This window comes from Leptosomus discolor, chromosome 7, assembly GCF_034619465.1.
Source record: "Leptosomus discolor isolate bLepDis1 chromosome 7, bLepDis1.hap2, whole genome shotgun sequence".
NCBI lineage: Eukaryota > Metazoa > Chordata > Aves > Leptosomiformes > Leptosomidae > Leptosomus > Leptosomus discolor.
Genome location: NC_141397.1, coordinates 61,189,176 through 61,207,050, shown reverse-complemented (window position 1 = coordinate 61,207,050; position 17,875 = coordinate 61,189,176). Strand labels below are relative to the sequence as shown.

The 17,875-nt window shown below is 41.5% G+C and overlaps 1 protein-coding gene across 5 annotated transcripts in view; it reads right to left on the bottom strand.

The window, feature by feature from the left end:
• Positions 1 to 922: 922 nt before the first annotated feature.
• Positions 923 to 17,875, bottom strand: part of MECOM (MDS1 and EVI1 complex locus) — a 35,889-nt gene continuing 18,936 nt past the window's right edge. For 3 of the 5 annotated variants that reach the window (XM_086467622.1, XM_086467623.1, XM_086467619.1), the window contains exons 7-13: positions 10,065 to 10,231; positions 8,625 to 8,702; positions 6,676 to 6,845; positions 5,441 to 5,585; positions 2,435 to 2,671; positions 1,690 to 1,876; positions 923 to 1,057 (exon numbers count right to left, since the gene is read on the bottom strand). In XM_086467622.1, coding sequence (XP_086323748.1) covers positions 923 to 1,057; positions 1,690 to 1,876; positions 2,435 to 2,671; positions 5,441 to 5,585; positions 6,676 to 6,845; positions 8,625 to 8,702; positions 10,065 to 10,231 — 1,119 coding nt within the window. Of the gene's footprint in view, positions 1,058 to 1,689; positions 1,877 to 2,434; positions 2,672 to 5,440; positions 5,586 to 6,675; positions 6,846 to 8,624; positions 8,703 to 10,064; positions 10,232 to 17,458; positions 17,486 to 17,875 lie in introns of all 5 variants that reach the window. The other 2 variants (XM_086467620.1, XM_086467621.1) reach the window with 1 other exon arrangement.

Genomic DNA, 17,875 nt, shown 5'->3' with positions numbered 1-17,875 from the left:
GTGCTATTTTAATCAACAAACAATCGTTTGCCAACAAATAAATACATGGTACGCACAACACAAAGAAGAAATTAGAGGGTAGGGGGGAAAGGAAACAATACAACAAAATAGTGACGTGATTGTCAAAAATTAAAATCTCCTTACAATGATTTGAACTAGTGGTGCTGTCGATGAACACGGCGCTTTCACGGAATTATCTGGATGATTTAGCTTCTCGGAGTAGTGAACATTCATAGTTTACAATATACACAAGCCTCTTATGTATTGTTTCTCAGAGTTCTTTTTTTTTTTCTTTCTTTCTTTTTTTCCTTGTTTTTCCTTTTTTTTTTAACAATGCAGTTGAGAAGGCAAAAGAATTACGGAGAGAACAAAATATTCCCTGTTACTTCTTTCTACATTTACGATGGATAGTGTGCATTTGATAGAACTAGCTTCTTTCTTTGAAGGGCTAAAATGCATAAAGCTTTAACGAAGAGATTTGTACATAAAAGCAACTGTTCCCAATCCTGTGTCAAACTATCTTATACAAAAAGAAAATCAATTCAGTTCCTACTTTAAAGGAGTGCCCATGTGTTAATCAATGCAGTCTTAACCCTTTTGCCCCTGCCCCTCAAAGCCGGGTGAACTGGAAGACACTTTTTCCCGGCCCCAGTTTACATAATCCACTGAAACTTTTTTTTTTTTTTTTAAGTCGCATTGATCCTCCAGAAGTCAGCAGCTGCCTTTGCTGTGCAAAACAAAATATTGAGAATAAATAGTTTCTTTCTTTTTAAAATTATTCAGTTTAAGGTCACCGGACTTTAAATGAGTGACCCTGCAGATTTATAAGGCATTCTGCTCAGCAGTCTTTTAAATAGTCATATATGAAAGAGCCATGCTACTGGTTTGGACTTGGTCCCATTCTCGGTCAGACTTCACAATGTCATACGTGACTGATGGATTGAATGGCGCTGGATTCTGCAGCAGCTCTTGCCATACTGTGCCACATATTGGGAGAATTGTGGGATGCGGAATGAAGGGAGTCCTTGTCGGAAAGAGAGAGCATCATCGCATACGCCTGGACGGGGAAATAAGGACAAAGAGGTTATGATCCCGCGGCGTGGATCTGAGCTTGGACCCGTGCCACCCCTACGCGGTTAGGGCATCATCTAGGCTACAACTGCTGTCCTCAATTTGTCTAAAAGTTACCAAAACGCGTTAGGTAAAACCACTGTCAACCTTTTCACTGACACTTTTGACTTGCTAATAATTTCTGCTTTCATCTGGCTTCACGAAGTTCTGAGAAACCTTTCATAGTAGACAAGGTCCCAGAGTCTCCTTTGCCTTCAGATTCTTGGCACAGGAGGCTCTTTTCAAGAGCCTGAGGAATTACCTTATCCCTTGGTTGGTCCCGTATTTCACCAAATACCACAGTCCTTTGCTGACCTTTACTACAGGCATATTCTGCAGGTTTTTAAACAGGAATCTTTTAAAGGGGCTAAAAAGACCCATTTTTAATTGATGTTTAAATAAAATATCAAGAAATAGCACTAGGATATCAGTCTAGTTGTTGTTTTAAAAACATGCTGAGGACCTAGGGGCAGCAACATCTAACAGACTTAGCTGAAACAACCTTGCCTGCCACACACTAACAGTTTAATCCTTCGGGTATTTGGCGACAATAACATTTTAACTGAGTTAAGGTTTTACCTGGGATTTGGATTTCCTGTACAACGGTTGTTTTAGGTCCTCTGGCAGCTGGGAATTATTGAAAGCTGCCAATTCAGCTTCACTATATTGATTTTCTTCCATTTTCCTCATTTTGAGGCTATCTGTGAAGTGCCTTATGTGGTCCAAAGCCGAAAGTCCAGTCTTATTATACTCCTCCTCTTTATACCTACAAAAACACCACAGAGGTTTTAACGTCAATTGAACGATCCTCTCCGCATTCCCTCACCCTCTCAGATTTACACACCCGAGTAATTTCCCCCTTTTTTACATTCGTAAACCACTTTGCCCTGCGGAACTATGAACCTGAAATAAAAGAAATTCCCCTTTCTTTCCTAAAGAGGAGAGAGTGGGCAGCGGGAGCAGGGGAGGGAGAGGTTGTCTCTCTCCTGGTGTCTCCACAGCCTTCCACAAGAACATTACACAAGATCCAGATCGGTTTATGGAGCAGATAACGTCTCTCCCATGAACGTTTCCTGTCTCTACCCAGAACCTGACAATAGCTCCCCAAGCACAGTTATTTTTCCTCTTAAGGGCTACAGATTGCATGAAGAGACTGAAAACAGGGCTGGTATTGACCCAAACACAGACGCACGTTGCTATTGTAACTGGGAAGCTGGCTACTTCGGCCCGGTTCCCACGACACACAGTTTGGTGCTGGCACTCTTGTATGGTTTATTGTTTCTACTTCATGTATCAGGCACACCAATACTCGGAAGGCACCAACCTGCCAGGGGAAGCTTTGCAGTTCATGTCCAAAGTACTCGTTTCCTCGTAATCCTCCTCCGGAGTTCCCTCGTGCATGTCACTTGAAACAGGCTCTTTGACCGCTTTCCCGGCAATTTCACTCTCTTCATCTTCTTCATCCATCATGACTTCATCTTCTGCCTCTTCGTCATCCAGCAAATCTGAGTTCTGGCTGGCTACCATGGCTTTTTCATCCTTAAAGTGGCTGCCATTCATCCTGAAAGTACCAAAGCAAACCAAATAATCACAAATCAGTTGCAAAAGCTCCTCACCAGCAGATTGTCAGAGGCAGATCCGAAAAGGATCTGTCCCAGTAGAATAAAGTGATTTCTGCATTTTGTATCTTGTTTAGCTTCAGACATTTAGGCGTTATTGGAGAAAATTCCACTCAAAAACTGGTGGGACGTTGCAGTACCATCAGCATGGGATTTTCCTGTTATCCTGCTAAAACTACTGTTCAAGCGGAGGTATGTTCAGATATCCATGCCAAACTTTCTCACGCATTATTTCATCTCATGTTTCCAATCATATATGTAGTCTGGGCAAAACAACTCATTGCCTTTTAACAGAAGCTGTAGGGGCCAAGAAACTCTGAAAAATCAGATCCGGCATTTTCAAAAATGACATCCAATACTGCCTTCGGAGTTTTAAAATCAAAATTACACGCATAATTAATTTTGCACACTACCACTCATTTGGAAGCCATACTACTTCGCTGAACATATGGATTACATACATGGGAATCTAAGGGACTTCAGCTGAAGACCTGAAGAGTGGTCTGCAATATTGCCTCCACGCTGAACTACATTATTGACTGATTTGAAGGGGAAGAAGTACTGAAAAGAAAGGCCATATAGCATTTGAAGTGCACTTATTCTTATTAAATGAGTGATTATAGCAATACACACACAGAAAACCATTTGGTCTACCTGTTGTTATTATGTTGTCCTTTGCTTTCAGACAATGACTTCTCTTAACTACTTCCTACGGGATTTTATCAAGGATATCATACCCACGCTGAAGAAGGGGCTCGTCTGCTAACAGCCTCAGCCCCGTAGGATTCTAACCATCCGCAGCTGCATTGCATCCACCACACTAAATGAGAGCTAAAGAAATTCGGCACCACCACGTCAACAAATGCATGGCCCGAGGTACTAGTGGTGTGAAAGGGCTGAACCCAGTGGAGCCACACGAATTCACGCTACCAGTGTATCTGCTCCACTGCGTTACGTAGCACGGGGGCCTTGATTCATCTATTGTTCTCATTGTGCAAAAGGTCCTTACTCTTCCAGGAATACAGTTATAAAAATGGAAACTTTATTGTCTGCCTACAGTTTGCTTTAGACGCCGTGTGCTTCAAACTGTGCGGGACAATATGGACTATACCAAAAGTTCGAGCAAGATAAGGATGAGCCCTAGCAGCGTATTTGGTATTTAGCATTTGACTTGCTGTTGTAACAGAGGTACTTTCTTATGGGGCATACACAAGTGAAAGCTAGTTTCTTATACAACAATAGCATCATTTTCCTAAATATAATAGAGTTTCATCTATTTTCCAAGCAAACTCCAGCTGATTGTTGCAAGTTTAGTACTGCATTAAAAAAAAAAAAAAAAAAAAAAAAAAAAAAGCAAAAAGCTAGGGAATGGTCTGTTTATATCACAGTATCAAAAAATCTGAGACTGTGGTAGAGACGGGAGAGCTGAAGCAGCCACCCCCCTCTAAGACAATCAGAGCAATATCTCTTTATCATCTTTTATTTAAATAGGCAGAAATAAGAAATTGTTGAGCACAGTTTGGGCTGCCAACTTGCTTGTTATGCTCAATTGAGGCTGCTAGAAATGAAAGGGAGATGGACTACAACCAAAGTAACAAAAGCCATGTGATTAAGAAAACAGATTCTCTAATTATGCTTTCAAATGCAGCAATTTGCCAGGGATAAAATATCCATCAAGAGCAGTCTGAAGTGCCAAATTTAGAAAGGAAACACTGCACAACCCAGCAACCTTTCCACTTTGCTGACTTCCTGTCGGAGGACATGTTGAGACCAGATGTGCAAAGAAAAAATCCCAAGCCCTCATTGCCAATCAAGATGGAATGAAATTTGAATATGCATGTAATCACTTAATCCAATACTTTCGTGGAAATTGTGTTATGTCCACCATTTTCACCCCTTCACAAAGGCATCTGGAAATTGAGAAGACAGTGAAGTTTGTCACCAGCACTAAGAAATGGTTGATGCTGATAACGTAAAGCCAATTCAAAAGCACAAATAATGCACAATGCAAGACCAATCTCAAAGAAACCTGTATAGCTGATGTGCGTATCCATGCTACAGCCTTTTCTGCCTAGCTCTGTTTTTATTAGCTGGAAATATTTAGAAGTGGTCTCTCTTCTGTTAGTTCAGAAGAATTGAAACACTCATATACTCAATAAATCTGAACAGGAAAAAGTCTCTCACTGTGGACTACCAACGCCTACCCACGGCCTCACAGACTTTTTGCTACTCAGCATCTTTCTTGGGATTGAGTTACTTACGGGAAAGGACTTTCAGTTAGAAACTTGCATTTGATCCAAGAATTTAGCTTAGTCTACTTTATTAATTACACATTTATATTGCATTTAAATCGTAAGGCTCTCTACATTTAGCCACAGGATGTAGAATTCACTTGTTCTGCTGTGAATGTAAAATGAGGGCATTTTTCAACAGACTTAAATCAACGATGGGAACTTGAAGCTGAGAGCTCCCAATACAAGGAGAAATGTATTCACAGATCAACCTTCTGTCCAGCGTCTACCACTGGAATACGGTCATGCACGATGGCGAGGGAATCAACACGTTTCTTTTCATAAGACACCACGGTGAACACTAAAGCAATCAGATTGCTAAAATAACTCTGGCTCCAGACATCATGTAAGGCGAAAAAACAGGCTTAATCTGGAAAAGAAAGAGTGGCGCCTTTTGAAGGCAGATCAGTTGCAACTCACCTCTCCTCTGAGTTTCGGGGGGACTGATTGTTGTGGTTGCTGTTTCCAATAAAATTCCTAATTTCTGTGAAGTAAGAGTCTTCCTTGTCGTCTAGGATTGCCCCTGTGCTTTCCAGTTCTGAGTGAGGTGAAGATGTTGCAGTACCTTAAAGCAAAACAGAGGACTTTACATTTTCTATATTTAACCATTTATATAAAGTTGAAATAGAAAGAACGGTTAAAATGGGTGAAAGCCAGAAAAAGTTGGTCATAGTGATCCATCAGCTTTTGGCCATAAAACCAGTAATTAGAAGGGAAGTATTATTACCCATGGGCTAAGCTGGTTTCCAACCAAAACGACTACTTGCAGGCTGGGTGCCATTTCCATGGTTTATAATCACTTTTGCCAAGTATCTATTTCAACATCTCCCTCCCGTTCCCTTGTGACTCAATCAATAACTGTGTTAGACCAATGGCTGAACTGAGCAATCAGAACTTCATTTTAGCTACTAATTATGCAGATTTGCTTAAAATATGGTGCAGCCATTGACATAATCACCCAGGTTCATTACCACTGAAAGACCACTGACAGCCGTCTTTCTCTGAGCATCGGGGGAAAGACAGCTCTGCATTCACTGCATGGGCCTGGTTATTTCCAGCGGAGCAAAATGTAGACCGAAAAGACTGCAGAGAGGGTTTTCATTAAACCCTGCAGATATCCAAACCAGACCAATGATATCCACTACCTGCCACTGCCTTTGCTGCTGCTGTGCGGTGACCGATTTGCTTTGGGGCTTGGGAGGCATCATTACCTCCAGAATAGCTAGCGCTTTTCAGCTCCTGACAGTGGGAATATTTTAGAAGGTGCCAAGAAAATGTTTTAGAGTGCCCCCTGAGACTCTAAATCTAGGACTCCTATTGAGCGCCAAGTGATTGTGGAGATGGGATTAAACCAATTTTCCCAGTCTGTTCTCAAAATGCTACGGTTGGCTTAATTAAAACCAAAAGAAAAGACATCAGCCAGTGGAAATAAGTTATACAAGGGCAGAGTTTATGCTGGGATTTTCAAAGCACTTTAAATGTCAGCAGAACTTAGGCACACTTACATATTTTCCAAAAACCTACTCATCGGAGCAGACAGCGCAGAGCAACATGTCCCTAATGACACTCAGTAGCATTGAAAGTGAACGTGCAGTCCCTGTATATGAACACTGGTGGTACGCAGGGCACGCTGGGAAGAGAAAAGGCATACATACCAGACATGTTCCCGTTCTCGTGCTTTTTTAGATGTCTGTCAAGATTGGTTTGTTGACCAAAACACCTGTCACACAAGTGACACTTGAATGGCTTCTCTTTATTGTGGATGTTACGGACATGTCTCTGCAGGTTAGAAGATATGCTAAAGGATCTGTCACAGTATTTGCATCTAAAAAAAAAACAAAACCAAAACAAAACAAGTGGGTAGAAAAGGGTTTGTTAGTAGCTGGAAATGTAAGATTTGTCCTACAAGACATGAAGCACCTTCTGGGCTCAGCCTTAGTAACCAACTGCAGTTCCTTGGTCCCTATTGAGGCAAAACCCTCCCTGAAATAAAGACAAGTTTTGGCTGAATAACTGGAGAGCTGTGCTCTTGGAATGGAGACGTCACTTCTACGGCGGGTTTTTTAGCTTTTATTCACATTAGGCTTTACATTTTTAAGTACTGCCTTTAGGAATAAGCATAATATTTCCGAGGTAATGGCATCACATTAGCTAGGGTAATTGATCCCCATGTTTTTAAAACTGTTGCACGCAAAGTTGGGAAGTTTGAAAACAGTAGAGAAATAACTCTATTGTTTCATGTGCTGCCAATAGAATACAATTAAACACTTTTGGAAAAAACTTGAAACAGATCTATTCTAATGTTCAAATAAGGTAAAAATGGCAATTTCTTTTCCTATTCTAAATTATACTGTGTGATTAAATCTTTTCTTGAGGAATTAGCTTGCTCAATTGCTAATCCCAGAGGAAATTTGGTTATCTTGCAAAAACCAGCAATAAACAATCCCAACCTTTAATACTGTGCCAATGTGAGTAGTTTAGTCTATCACTCTGGTACCAGAGGCATCAATTTTCATACTCTGTAGCGATTTGGAGTCCCTAAAGCCTTTACTGTATTGCTCTTTAAGCCATTACTAAGTCATACTATAACTATTCCAAATTCTCTGGCTGGCAACTAGCCAGCAGTCTTCATCACTTTACTTTTTCAGTCTTTTACTTCTCCCGTGTTTCTCTTACGCTTGTCAATGATGTCAATTTTTTCTTTTTTAGTGCTGAAATCGTCCATTATGCTACTAATTGCTCATGGCTTTTATGCCATGGATGGGTATAATGTGCATCAAGACCTTCCTTCAACAAAATCAGATGTGAATCTCATTTCCCAAAGAGACTAGAGGCGGAAAAAACCCCATATTGTTTCCTCAAAAACAACGAGCTTACTCTGCTCTTTACAGCCCATAAAATGCCGAAATTGGTGCATTTGTTTTACTGGAACATGAACTGGCTTCTTTCCAGTTGATTTAAATTAGCCTTTCATTTGCAATAAGGTGAAGCTTCTATACACATGTCCGCATGTGACTGTCCTGGATACAATATCACATACATACTCGGATCAACAAGCGAGTACGCCCACATGGGTTTTGGTTAAGCAGACCTGAGAAAGGATCCAGGATAGGCAGGAAACAAATAAATACAGCAACGCCTTTGCAACCAGGACCTTTCAGAAATCAGACGACTGATGAAACACTCAACTTTAGCCCGCAAATAACATTGCAGAGCTCTTACAACAAAACGTTTTTGCAAGGGAAAACATGAGCCCAACTGAAAATCATTTCAACCACGCTGGTTCAGAAGTGCTGGCTATGCCACGAGGCAAAGGCAGGACTTGCGGATGGTGCCTGGGTGGCTGCCTAAGAAAAAGAATTTCACTAACTAGGGCCAAAACCCTCCGCCACCTCCACAGCTCCAGCGCTGTAGCATTGAACGCAGCCGCCCTTGTCCAGGCAAGCACAACAAGCCCTGTTTGAGGCCAAAACACCATGGTGGGTCATCAATGGGCTGCTAAGGAGCCAGCGCTAGAGCTGGCTGAGCAAGGCTGTTGGACACTCATTCCCTTGCTTTATTCACTTGAGCACATCACAGGCACGCGGGGAAGGGGTCACAGTACCTATAGGGCTGCTCTCCAGTGTGCGTCCTCAGGTGACGTGTGAGGTTTGCAGATCTCGGGAAAATCTTGCCGCAGTATCTGTGATAAGAAAAGGTGTGATAACATACGCAACCTTCTACGGCTTCATCCCAGTTTGAGCTGCGCTGGATGCACAGCCCAAATTGAATCATTAATATATGGTGGTATTGGCATTGCCTTGGCGTAACAACATTTCAATAAAAGCATTCAGCAAATGTGATTCACACACACACAAGAATGGGACTGGAACTGCTGGCACCGACCAGCTTTTTTTGTGCCTAAGCAAGGGATATATGAAAACATACCAGTTTTAAAGATCACCCCAAATTTCTAAGCTCACTAGGTGATTACCAGTCACATTCAGATTTGGAATCAAGAGAATCTGTTATTAAAGCCTTGGCTTTCTGCCTCCATGTAAGCAAATTTCAAACCTTTCAACCAATTCTATGTGTCAGCAAACGTGACATCGTTCTGTGCATTGAATAGGATCAGAGCAGACAAGACTCAAAGACCTAATCCATCAAGGTATGTTTCTATAACAACATGTCTTGAAAGAAGGTGACATGTTTTCAAAAAGATCAGATAAACCGATATGCCAGTGTCAAATGCCTGCACATTCTGGAGATGATATAGACCTAAATAATGCAATTTAAAAAGCGTTCTCCAAACTCGATAATATGTCATAGGAAAAATAATGGCAAAAAAAACCTTATCGTGAGCCCTCCCCCTTTGTTCACGTAACATACTAATATTCAGTTTATAATTTGCCCACTTCTATTAACGACATTCAGCCCATTTTTGCACGGGGAGAGAGCACACACAGCACTCTCTTAAGTGAATGAGGGTGGTGGCTGCTCCACGTGACGACTTTGAAGATTGCATCCCTTCGCTTTTAACATCCCATTTATTTTTTCACAACGTGATGTATAAGCCTTCAAAATACCCACACAGTTAATTCCACTCTCCTCTTCGACAAAGCTCCCATTCATTTTGGCTACATGTACAATGACTATCTTCATTGTACTTTTTTTTTAACTCTGTACACATAAGTCCTAATAAGTCATGTATTTTATCACTGATCCCTTTGGATATTAAAACCAGAAGCCTGAGAAAAAATATGTCTGTAGTTTATGATCAAAAAAATCAATAATGAAAGCACACTTGTGCATATGAAAGCGATGAGAAAATTTGGAAAAAAGAATTGTTTATATAATAGTTTCCACCTCATTTATCAAACCGGTATGATACAGAGCAAACTCTTTGTTTCATAACAGCAGTAATTTAATAAATAAGAACCCCAAAGCGAAACGCTTTCCACATTTTATTGGAGCCCTGAAAGACCCGTCGCGATCCCCATCACCCGTCTGAGCAGGGGGAATTGCGGGAGCCCAGGAGGGTACCAGGGGGCGGTTCTGGCTCTACCTGCAGGTGTAGCGCTCCTTGCCCTTCCGCAGCAGGGTCTCGGGCAGGGCACTCGGCGGGGCGCGGAAGTTGAACATGGACGGCACCGACTGGATCAGCTCGTTGGCCTCTGGTTTCAGGGCACTAAAAGTCTCCAGCTTTTCGGCCATGTTCTCTATAGCTGACATCTGCAACAGAAGATAGCACAGAACCCATCGCGGTGAATACGGCTTCAGTTTTCTGCCCTCGCTGGAAACCTGAAATAGAAAGGACTTACACTCCCAAGATTAAAAAAAAAAAAAAAAAAAAAAAAAAAAAAGGCAAATGTAGAGTTGCAGTCTTGAAACTTACGGGGCACCTTAGGCAAAGTGGTGGCCACGACGTTGCCCCACTTGAAGTAACACCCATAACTGCTACGGTGGGGTGCTGTTTCTCTGCAAGGCCAGCACGCAGCAGAACTCCTGTCCTGATCGCTATCACGGAAAGCTGCTTCCACACAAAACCTAAATTAGCCAATGTTCATTTCTTGTTTTTAAGCCTCAGCTTCTATAAAATTCCAGTTTATGCTCTGTGGGTCTGTGCCAATGAGTCTGTGCATCCTATCTACTGAAATCATTGGCCATTTTTCACCAAATAACAGAAAAAATAGAGATCCCAACAATAACTGAATTTTTACAGTTTGGGCTTTTTTAAAGGACTTGCAGAGGACAAGTACTGCAGAGGAAACCTTACGAACAGCTCAAATAACAGCTGCAACAAGCCAGACCCAGAGAAGCTCAATAAAGGTCCCAGCCACATCCAACCATTCAGTCCAGTTTTCTTGCCCATCACAGTCAAAGACCATGAGAAAAATCCCTAAGAAATGAAGCTTTGGTGGGTTTGGTGCTGTGTTTACATTATCTGTTAGATGTCTACGTTATTTTTCTACAGCCTCGTAATATTCCTGCTCCACCTTTAGTTGCTTGTGAACCCTACGTACTTTGGGATGTTTTCACTCTTGGTTAGCCGTCTGCAATTTTCAGGGAGTGTGGATTAAATAATTTCTGGAGGACCGTTTCTTTTAAGGTATCTGGAACTGACCATGAAAAACTGCTCCAAGTCCTCAAACATTGTCACTCGCAGAACTCAAGACTGCTGCTGAGCCTACTGACAGGTGAGGGTAACCATCTGCCTCTTCATAACCCCACAAACAAATGAAAAAAAACCCCCAAGATCTCACCTACAGAGCATAAAAACCACAGCATGAGCCCTGTGCAATACCTTGCTTGCAACAAAGTAGGGAATTATATGAAAGGCAAGATGCTGAAGACTCCTCAGCTGAGAACAGCTTTACAGCCCATTCTTCAAAATCCATAAAAGACCGCTCCGATTGTTGGGATTTTAAAATTTTATTGTAATGGGAAGAATTGCACATTTGTTGGGGTTTTTTAAATTTTATTTTGATGGGCAGAATTGCACGTTTGTCTCCTGGAATGACTGTTCACATGCTGGTTAGCCCTGGCTTTGGGTTGGGTTTTTTTTTTCCCTTTAGCCTGTAGCCTGCCCTCTCATTTCATGCTCAGATTCCTAATGCTGAGTACAAATTGCAATGTACAGGGTACCACTGCCAATTTGCCAAATGTCTTTCATCAAACACAGTGGAAAAAAAAAAAAAAATCTCAGAGGGAAGTCAAGATACATTTACTTGTCAGGCAACAAATGTGAAAGCATTGCGAGGCAGTAGGGGCTGTAAGCTCTGGGGTTTGATTCATAATCACTCAGCTGCTAAAACATTCTCCACAGATGCAAGTGGACAGCACATTTGTCAATATGAAGGATTTTGACATGTACTGATCACAGGCGTGAGATATGTAATGATGATGCTGCTGGGAGAGGAGGTAATTCTATCTCGGCACTGAGATGTCATTATCAACCCATACAACTCAACATTACCATATATTTCTTTTCATACAACTTCATCTTTTGCTTTAGTCAGAACTGATTCTTAAAGCTTTTACAATAGTCTGCCCACTGCCTTTAATTCCTTCTAATTGTTTCCCGCAAGAATTCATTCATCTATTTTGCAATTGCAGAAAATAAATTGTTTGAGTGAAAAATGACCTTTGGCCTTCGGGCTGATTAGCAGTGACAAGACAGTGCATGGGTTATGATAGCACATATTTATGGTGAAGAATAATAAGGGCATTGAGAAGTATAATAAATGTTTTATTTATATATATTTAATATTCAAGTCAGTTTCATTATCTAGTGGTTTTAAATCATTTTCAGATCACCATTTCTCACGTACATGGTCCACTACACCAATATATTAAAGCAACTGTTTTCCCCTTTACATTTAAAATGGCTTAGTCATGCTTATTTTCTGTAGATCTTGTTTCCAGGATTTTGCAAAGGAAAAATTCAGAGCGATTCTTCTCTGATGTACGGCGGCGATGCAGATCAGTGGTACCTCCAACACTGCCTCCAGGGTTACATCAGTCCCAAAATAGGTATGAAATCAGCATCTAATCTTAAATCCCTCATTCAGAGGAAACACGAGCACTTCCAATTATTTTAAAGTATTACTCGCTTTCCAAAAATATGTTTCTCACTGTAGGAATGACTATTGTGTTTGTTGTGTTGCATTTTTTTTAAAGACTGATCTATGTAGTTACCTGGTATGATTTATATTTTTCAAGAAATGCACCAGCAACAACGGGAAGTGCTCGGCCCCAAGCCTTTGCTGATACATTCCACTGCTGTCAGGATAATTATAGCTATTACTATCTACTCACCAGAACCAAACTGGGGCTTTTTCTTAAGAAGTCCTGGAGCTTACTGGTGCTCGGGGCCTTCAGGATGCAATTCCCTATATGAGATGGGCACCTGGGCTGCACAGGCTTATTACAGCCTATAAAATCCTGCCAGCCCAGACCCACGACAAGCTCTCAGTGACTTTATGTGCAGGTAGACAGCCCCTGCTCATCAGTCTGCTTGCAAAATCTCCACTGAGAAACCTGGGGTTTGTCGCACTGAGGACTAACTCGGGCACCAAAACCAAGGGGGAATTAAAAACCGCGACACGAGCTTTGGGGAAGTTGGTTTCAAGCAGCAGCCTCAGGGCATGCACAGGAGGGAGGGCAAGGGACGGACATTCTCACCAGTATCTTCTGTCACGCACCAGCAAGGAGAGGTGCAAGAGCCTTAACTGGAGGTTGCATCTCGGTTACGGTGTCGAACAGCCATTGGGGTCTGCTGCTCCCATTCATTTGGCTAAACCCTTTTCGAATCCATTTATATTTTTGCCAACAAGAGTTCCCCAATTTAATTAGGTGCATATGAAAAGATATTGCTTTTTTATAAAGCTTTTGCTCCTTCTAAGCCTTTTGCCTGATAATTCAGCTGGGCGCCCTTATTTTTTTTATTATTTCTTTCTTTTTTTCTTTTTTTTTTTTTGCATTGTCAAAACTAATGAATAACCATTTCTCATTCAGGTTCTGCTCACCATTCATGGTCTCATAGAGCTGGGGCACAACTCCCTCGGGCATTTCTTTTCCAAGCTGAAAAAATCAAAACCTACTTAGTCTCTTTTTGTACGGAAGCTGTTCCCTACCTCTTATCATCATTGTTGCACTTTTCTGTGTCTTTTCTAGTTTCTGCTATGTCCTTTTTGAGAGGGATTTCAGCTGTATTCAAAACCTGAAGGCAGTATAACATAATGATGTTTTCAATTCCTTTCTTCTAAGCACTCAGACGATATTTTCATAAAACTATCATCTTCAAGATCTTTTTCCTGAATGACATGAGTTAAGAGTCACACTTTCCCCTCAGTATTACTGGGTACTTACTGACATGGAGTTTTATTGCTATTTTAATCCCCAGTGACTCAGCTTTCTGTGAATCTCCTGCAAATCTTCATAGTCAGCCTTGGATTTAGCTATTCCTAATAAACAGTTGCAAACTTTTCTCTTTGCCTGGTCATCCTTCTTCCTGTGTCATTTACAGACACGTGACACAGTTCAGATCCCAGTGACACCCCGAGGTGGACTCACTGATCATCTTCAATGATTGTAAAAATCACTAATTTATTCTTAGCCCTTTTTCCCCATTTTTTTTGGGGGGGTGTGTTTTTTGGAGTAATTATTAACCCGGGGGTGACTTTCCCTCTTCCACAATGAAACTCCCTCTTTCAGCTGAAACACAACCAAAGTAACTCTCACTCCTTCAAAACACCATTACGGCTGGTTGCAAAGCAAGACTTGCCTCCATGGGAGCTGTGTTGACCATGGAGATGCTACTGGTCAGCAACCCACCAAACTCCTGGAGCAAGCTGTTAGTGATAGTATCTCTCCTGGGAGGTTAGGTGGGTGTTTGTGACCACCTCGTTTCTCCAGGGATGGTCCCTGGGGACCACTGGGGAGGCAGGCACACGGCTCGAGCTGCTGGGCAGCACTTTCAGGAGGGGTCTGCACCCCAGCTGAGTGCCCAAGGGCTGCGGCAATGCCTGAATGGGGCACGGGGAGGAAGGCACAGCTTGACCCCAAGGATGGGATTAGTGTAATTGCCATGTCCACGAAGAAAGCTCTCTTGAGGAGGTAGGAGATCCCGTTACATATTTTACATACAGCTATTGCCTAATGGACAAGTCATGTCTGCTCCTAATCTGAGATCAGTGAATGACAGTATTTTATATAGAACAGTAACTTTTGATTTACATATATAAGAGTTGTTGATTCTATCTGCGTCCAGATGTCTGGAAAAGGAAGCAGCTTTCCCCCACCTCCCTCCCGCTCCCTGAGAGGCTATTAACCTCCTACTGACGCAAACTAATATGCAGTCGCAATTCCCCAGCTCCGACTCAAAAATGCAGACATTACCATAATCGGCTAAACCAAGTATTTATAAACATTTCAACGGGCAAGATATCATCAGCAGGGGCCTTGAACATTTCTCTTAAAATTTATTAACCAACAGAAGAAAAAGTGGCATAAATAAAGCAAAGGTTTGTTGTTGCTGCTTTTTAAGAAAAACCTGACGATATGAAATAATCTAGCAGACAATGTCATGAATTACATGACCTCATGTTTCACAAACGCGACTCCTTCATTGCTATTATCGCAAAAACAACTGACTTTATGTCTGTAACTCATGGGAAAAAAAATTGTTCAAATGTTTGCTTTCTATTTTTACTAGTGTTATTTAGAGAAATTTGAAAACCCAACTACTAAAGCTCAGGATTTTTTCCTCCCCAGTTCAAGTTATAATGCTTTCTCAAAAAACTATGATTTGCGAATTTGTTGCCTTGAAACTGTGTATATCCATCCAGCCATGGAACGTGGCTGAGCTATATTCACGTTCAAGAGACCTGTCACATGTGGCTGAGCTTTATGAAGCAGTAGTGAGAAACTCCTGCTGATCTGCAGTACAGTTCCAGAATAACTCTGTTTGTATTAATGCAGTTGGTGGGGATTTAGCTGATCCAACAGAACAGATCGTGCCCTAAAATAAGCCCAGTAAAATAAAAGCTACGTTAATGCACTCACCGAATGACTTTTCATTCATTTGTAAAATTATTTTAACGATTCTGTGTGATTCTCCATAAAGCTATTGCAAATAAAGTCTGAACCTCTTCATAGCAACCTTCTCTTGATGGAACCAGAAGGGGATGAAAGAGTCTACAGACTAAATAAATTGTGATCCATTCAAGAGAGGGTGCTGCCCATTGATTTGCACTATAGGGTTCCTGCCAAACAACGAAAAATAATCTGAAATCATCTTGAAATATATGGCACATGCAACTACGAATTGAGATAGAAAGGCTCATGTGACGCATTCAAATCTCTCAAGATGAATCCATGGATCAGGATCCTGCTGTAGGTACTTTTTATGTGTTAAATACCTATTTCTGACGCAGCTGCTCAAAGCACTAGCACAGCCAGGAGATACATGCCCACAGAAAAAAAGCAGGAAATAATGAGGACCAGGCCAACGTCAAGGAAAGCAAAGAGACTGCAGTGTTTCTTTCAACTTTCCACATATGCCCAAACAGAGCTACTTCTCTGAGAGCAGACAATTCAGGGTGCCTGGGCCAAAGCACAATTCCTACCACAGCCCCTTCACATGTTACACTGAGCTCCCGCTACTGCAGAGAAAATGTTTGGGAACCACCTCTTGTGCTCCCCAAGGCTACCATCTAACCCTATCTCCTCTGCGTTGAGCTCATTCAGCCTCTATGGGCGCTTGCAGGAGTCCTTCAATGCGTGCTTAGCTCCTTTCATCTCAGGATCCTAATGCATCTCTTGCAGCTGCATAAACCATCACTTTACAGGAAGAAAATGGGATTAAAAGCCACTTGTACGTAAAGTAAAGGTCCACCACTGCTTTTGAAGCATGCCATGGATGGCACGCAGAAGAGAGCAGGGCTAAGTGCCAATCTGCAGAGGCAGCACCTTTGAGGGCTCCTGCAGTAACCCTGCACAGAGACGCGTGGGGAAAAGAGTACATGAAGATCACAGATCTCATTTTGTGAAATTCTGGCTTCGTCTTGTGAAATTAGTCCACGTCGCACCGAGAGTGATGAGCGAGAGTGAGTCAGGACCTGAGCCGCAGCCGGCTGGCTCCAGCTCTCCCCTCCGAAGCCCAAAGGTTGGGAAAAATCTGGGACAAGTATTTATGGGTTCAGTGCTGCAGCTGAGGAGCCAGCAATGCAAGAGCAAAACATGGTGTTATTTGAGTTGCATCTGCAAAAGCAGTTGCTGTGGCTCTTTTTTTTTTTTTTCAGGAACAATTTAGATGTATTAAAAATAACATTTTATAAAAATAGAAGAGCAAGCTCAAATTTACCCCGTGGTTCCCAAAGCACAATTCCTGTTCACGTAAGGGGGACAATGTAAGTATACACATAGGGCGAATTTGACCCAAACACGGCAAATAAATGGGTGGTTTATTTCTGCTTTAAGTACGGCAATGAGCAATTAAGCTCAAAACTTCAAAGCTATTAAAGTCACTAACTCCCACTGAAGTCAAAGCCAGACAGAAATGTGAAGTCCTCTGAGGGTCTGTATTTTAACGTCTCGAATGAAGATTAAATATTCATAACTACTGCAATCTAACAAGTTTTCAGCCTGAAAATTTCACTGCAATCTCTGAAGGAAACTGCTTGGAACAATTTCAGTTAAATATAAACAAAGACTGCATTTTGAAACCCTCACTCAGGTAAAGCTCCCATTGCCTTCACCAAATAAAGCCGTCAAGATTAGGTAGGTAAAAATAAAGCCAATTTGACACAAGAGGCTATTTATCCACTACAGCTACAACACTCTGTAGGAAAGCGTGGCATGCTCCGTAATTGAGTGGTAAGTTATCTTTCATATTATATTTTTCTTATGCAATTTATTTCACAATGATTAAATCAAAAATATAAGCAATGAACTTACCCAAATTCTTTGATCAGGCAATTGGAACTGGGAGCAAAATTGAAACAAAAACAACATATTATTCCTGCGCTGGAACCCTCATTGAAATCAATCTACTAATTGAGATTTTATTTAGAGATGCTAATTAAAATATGATTCTGAATTATTTGTTAAATTGGGATATTCTCTCCCTAAAAATGCAATCCTTGTAATAGCAAATTATAGTGAAATACCATTAAATGATCTAATTTTCATAGCTTTCTGGCCACCGTCACTGGGAGGAATTTTGCCCAGCCAGGGACAGGGTAAGGACTGCAGGCTTTATGTCTTTAACCACTACTTCAGAAACCTGTTTTAAAGGTCCATCTGCTAGCTGTCATATTATCCAGTTAAAAAAAAAATAAATTCTTGTTCATCAGATGGCAAGTTTCAGGAATA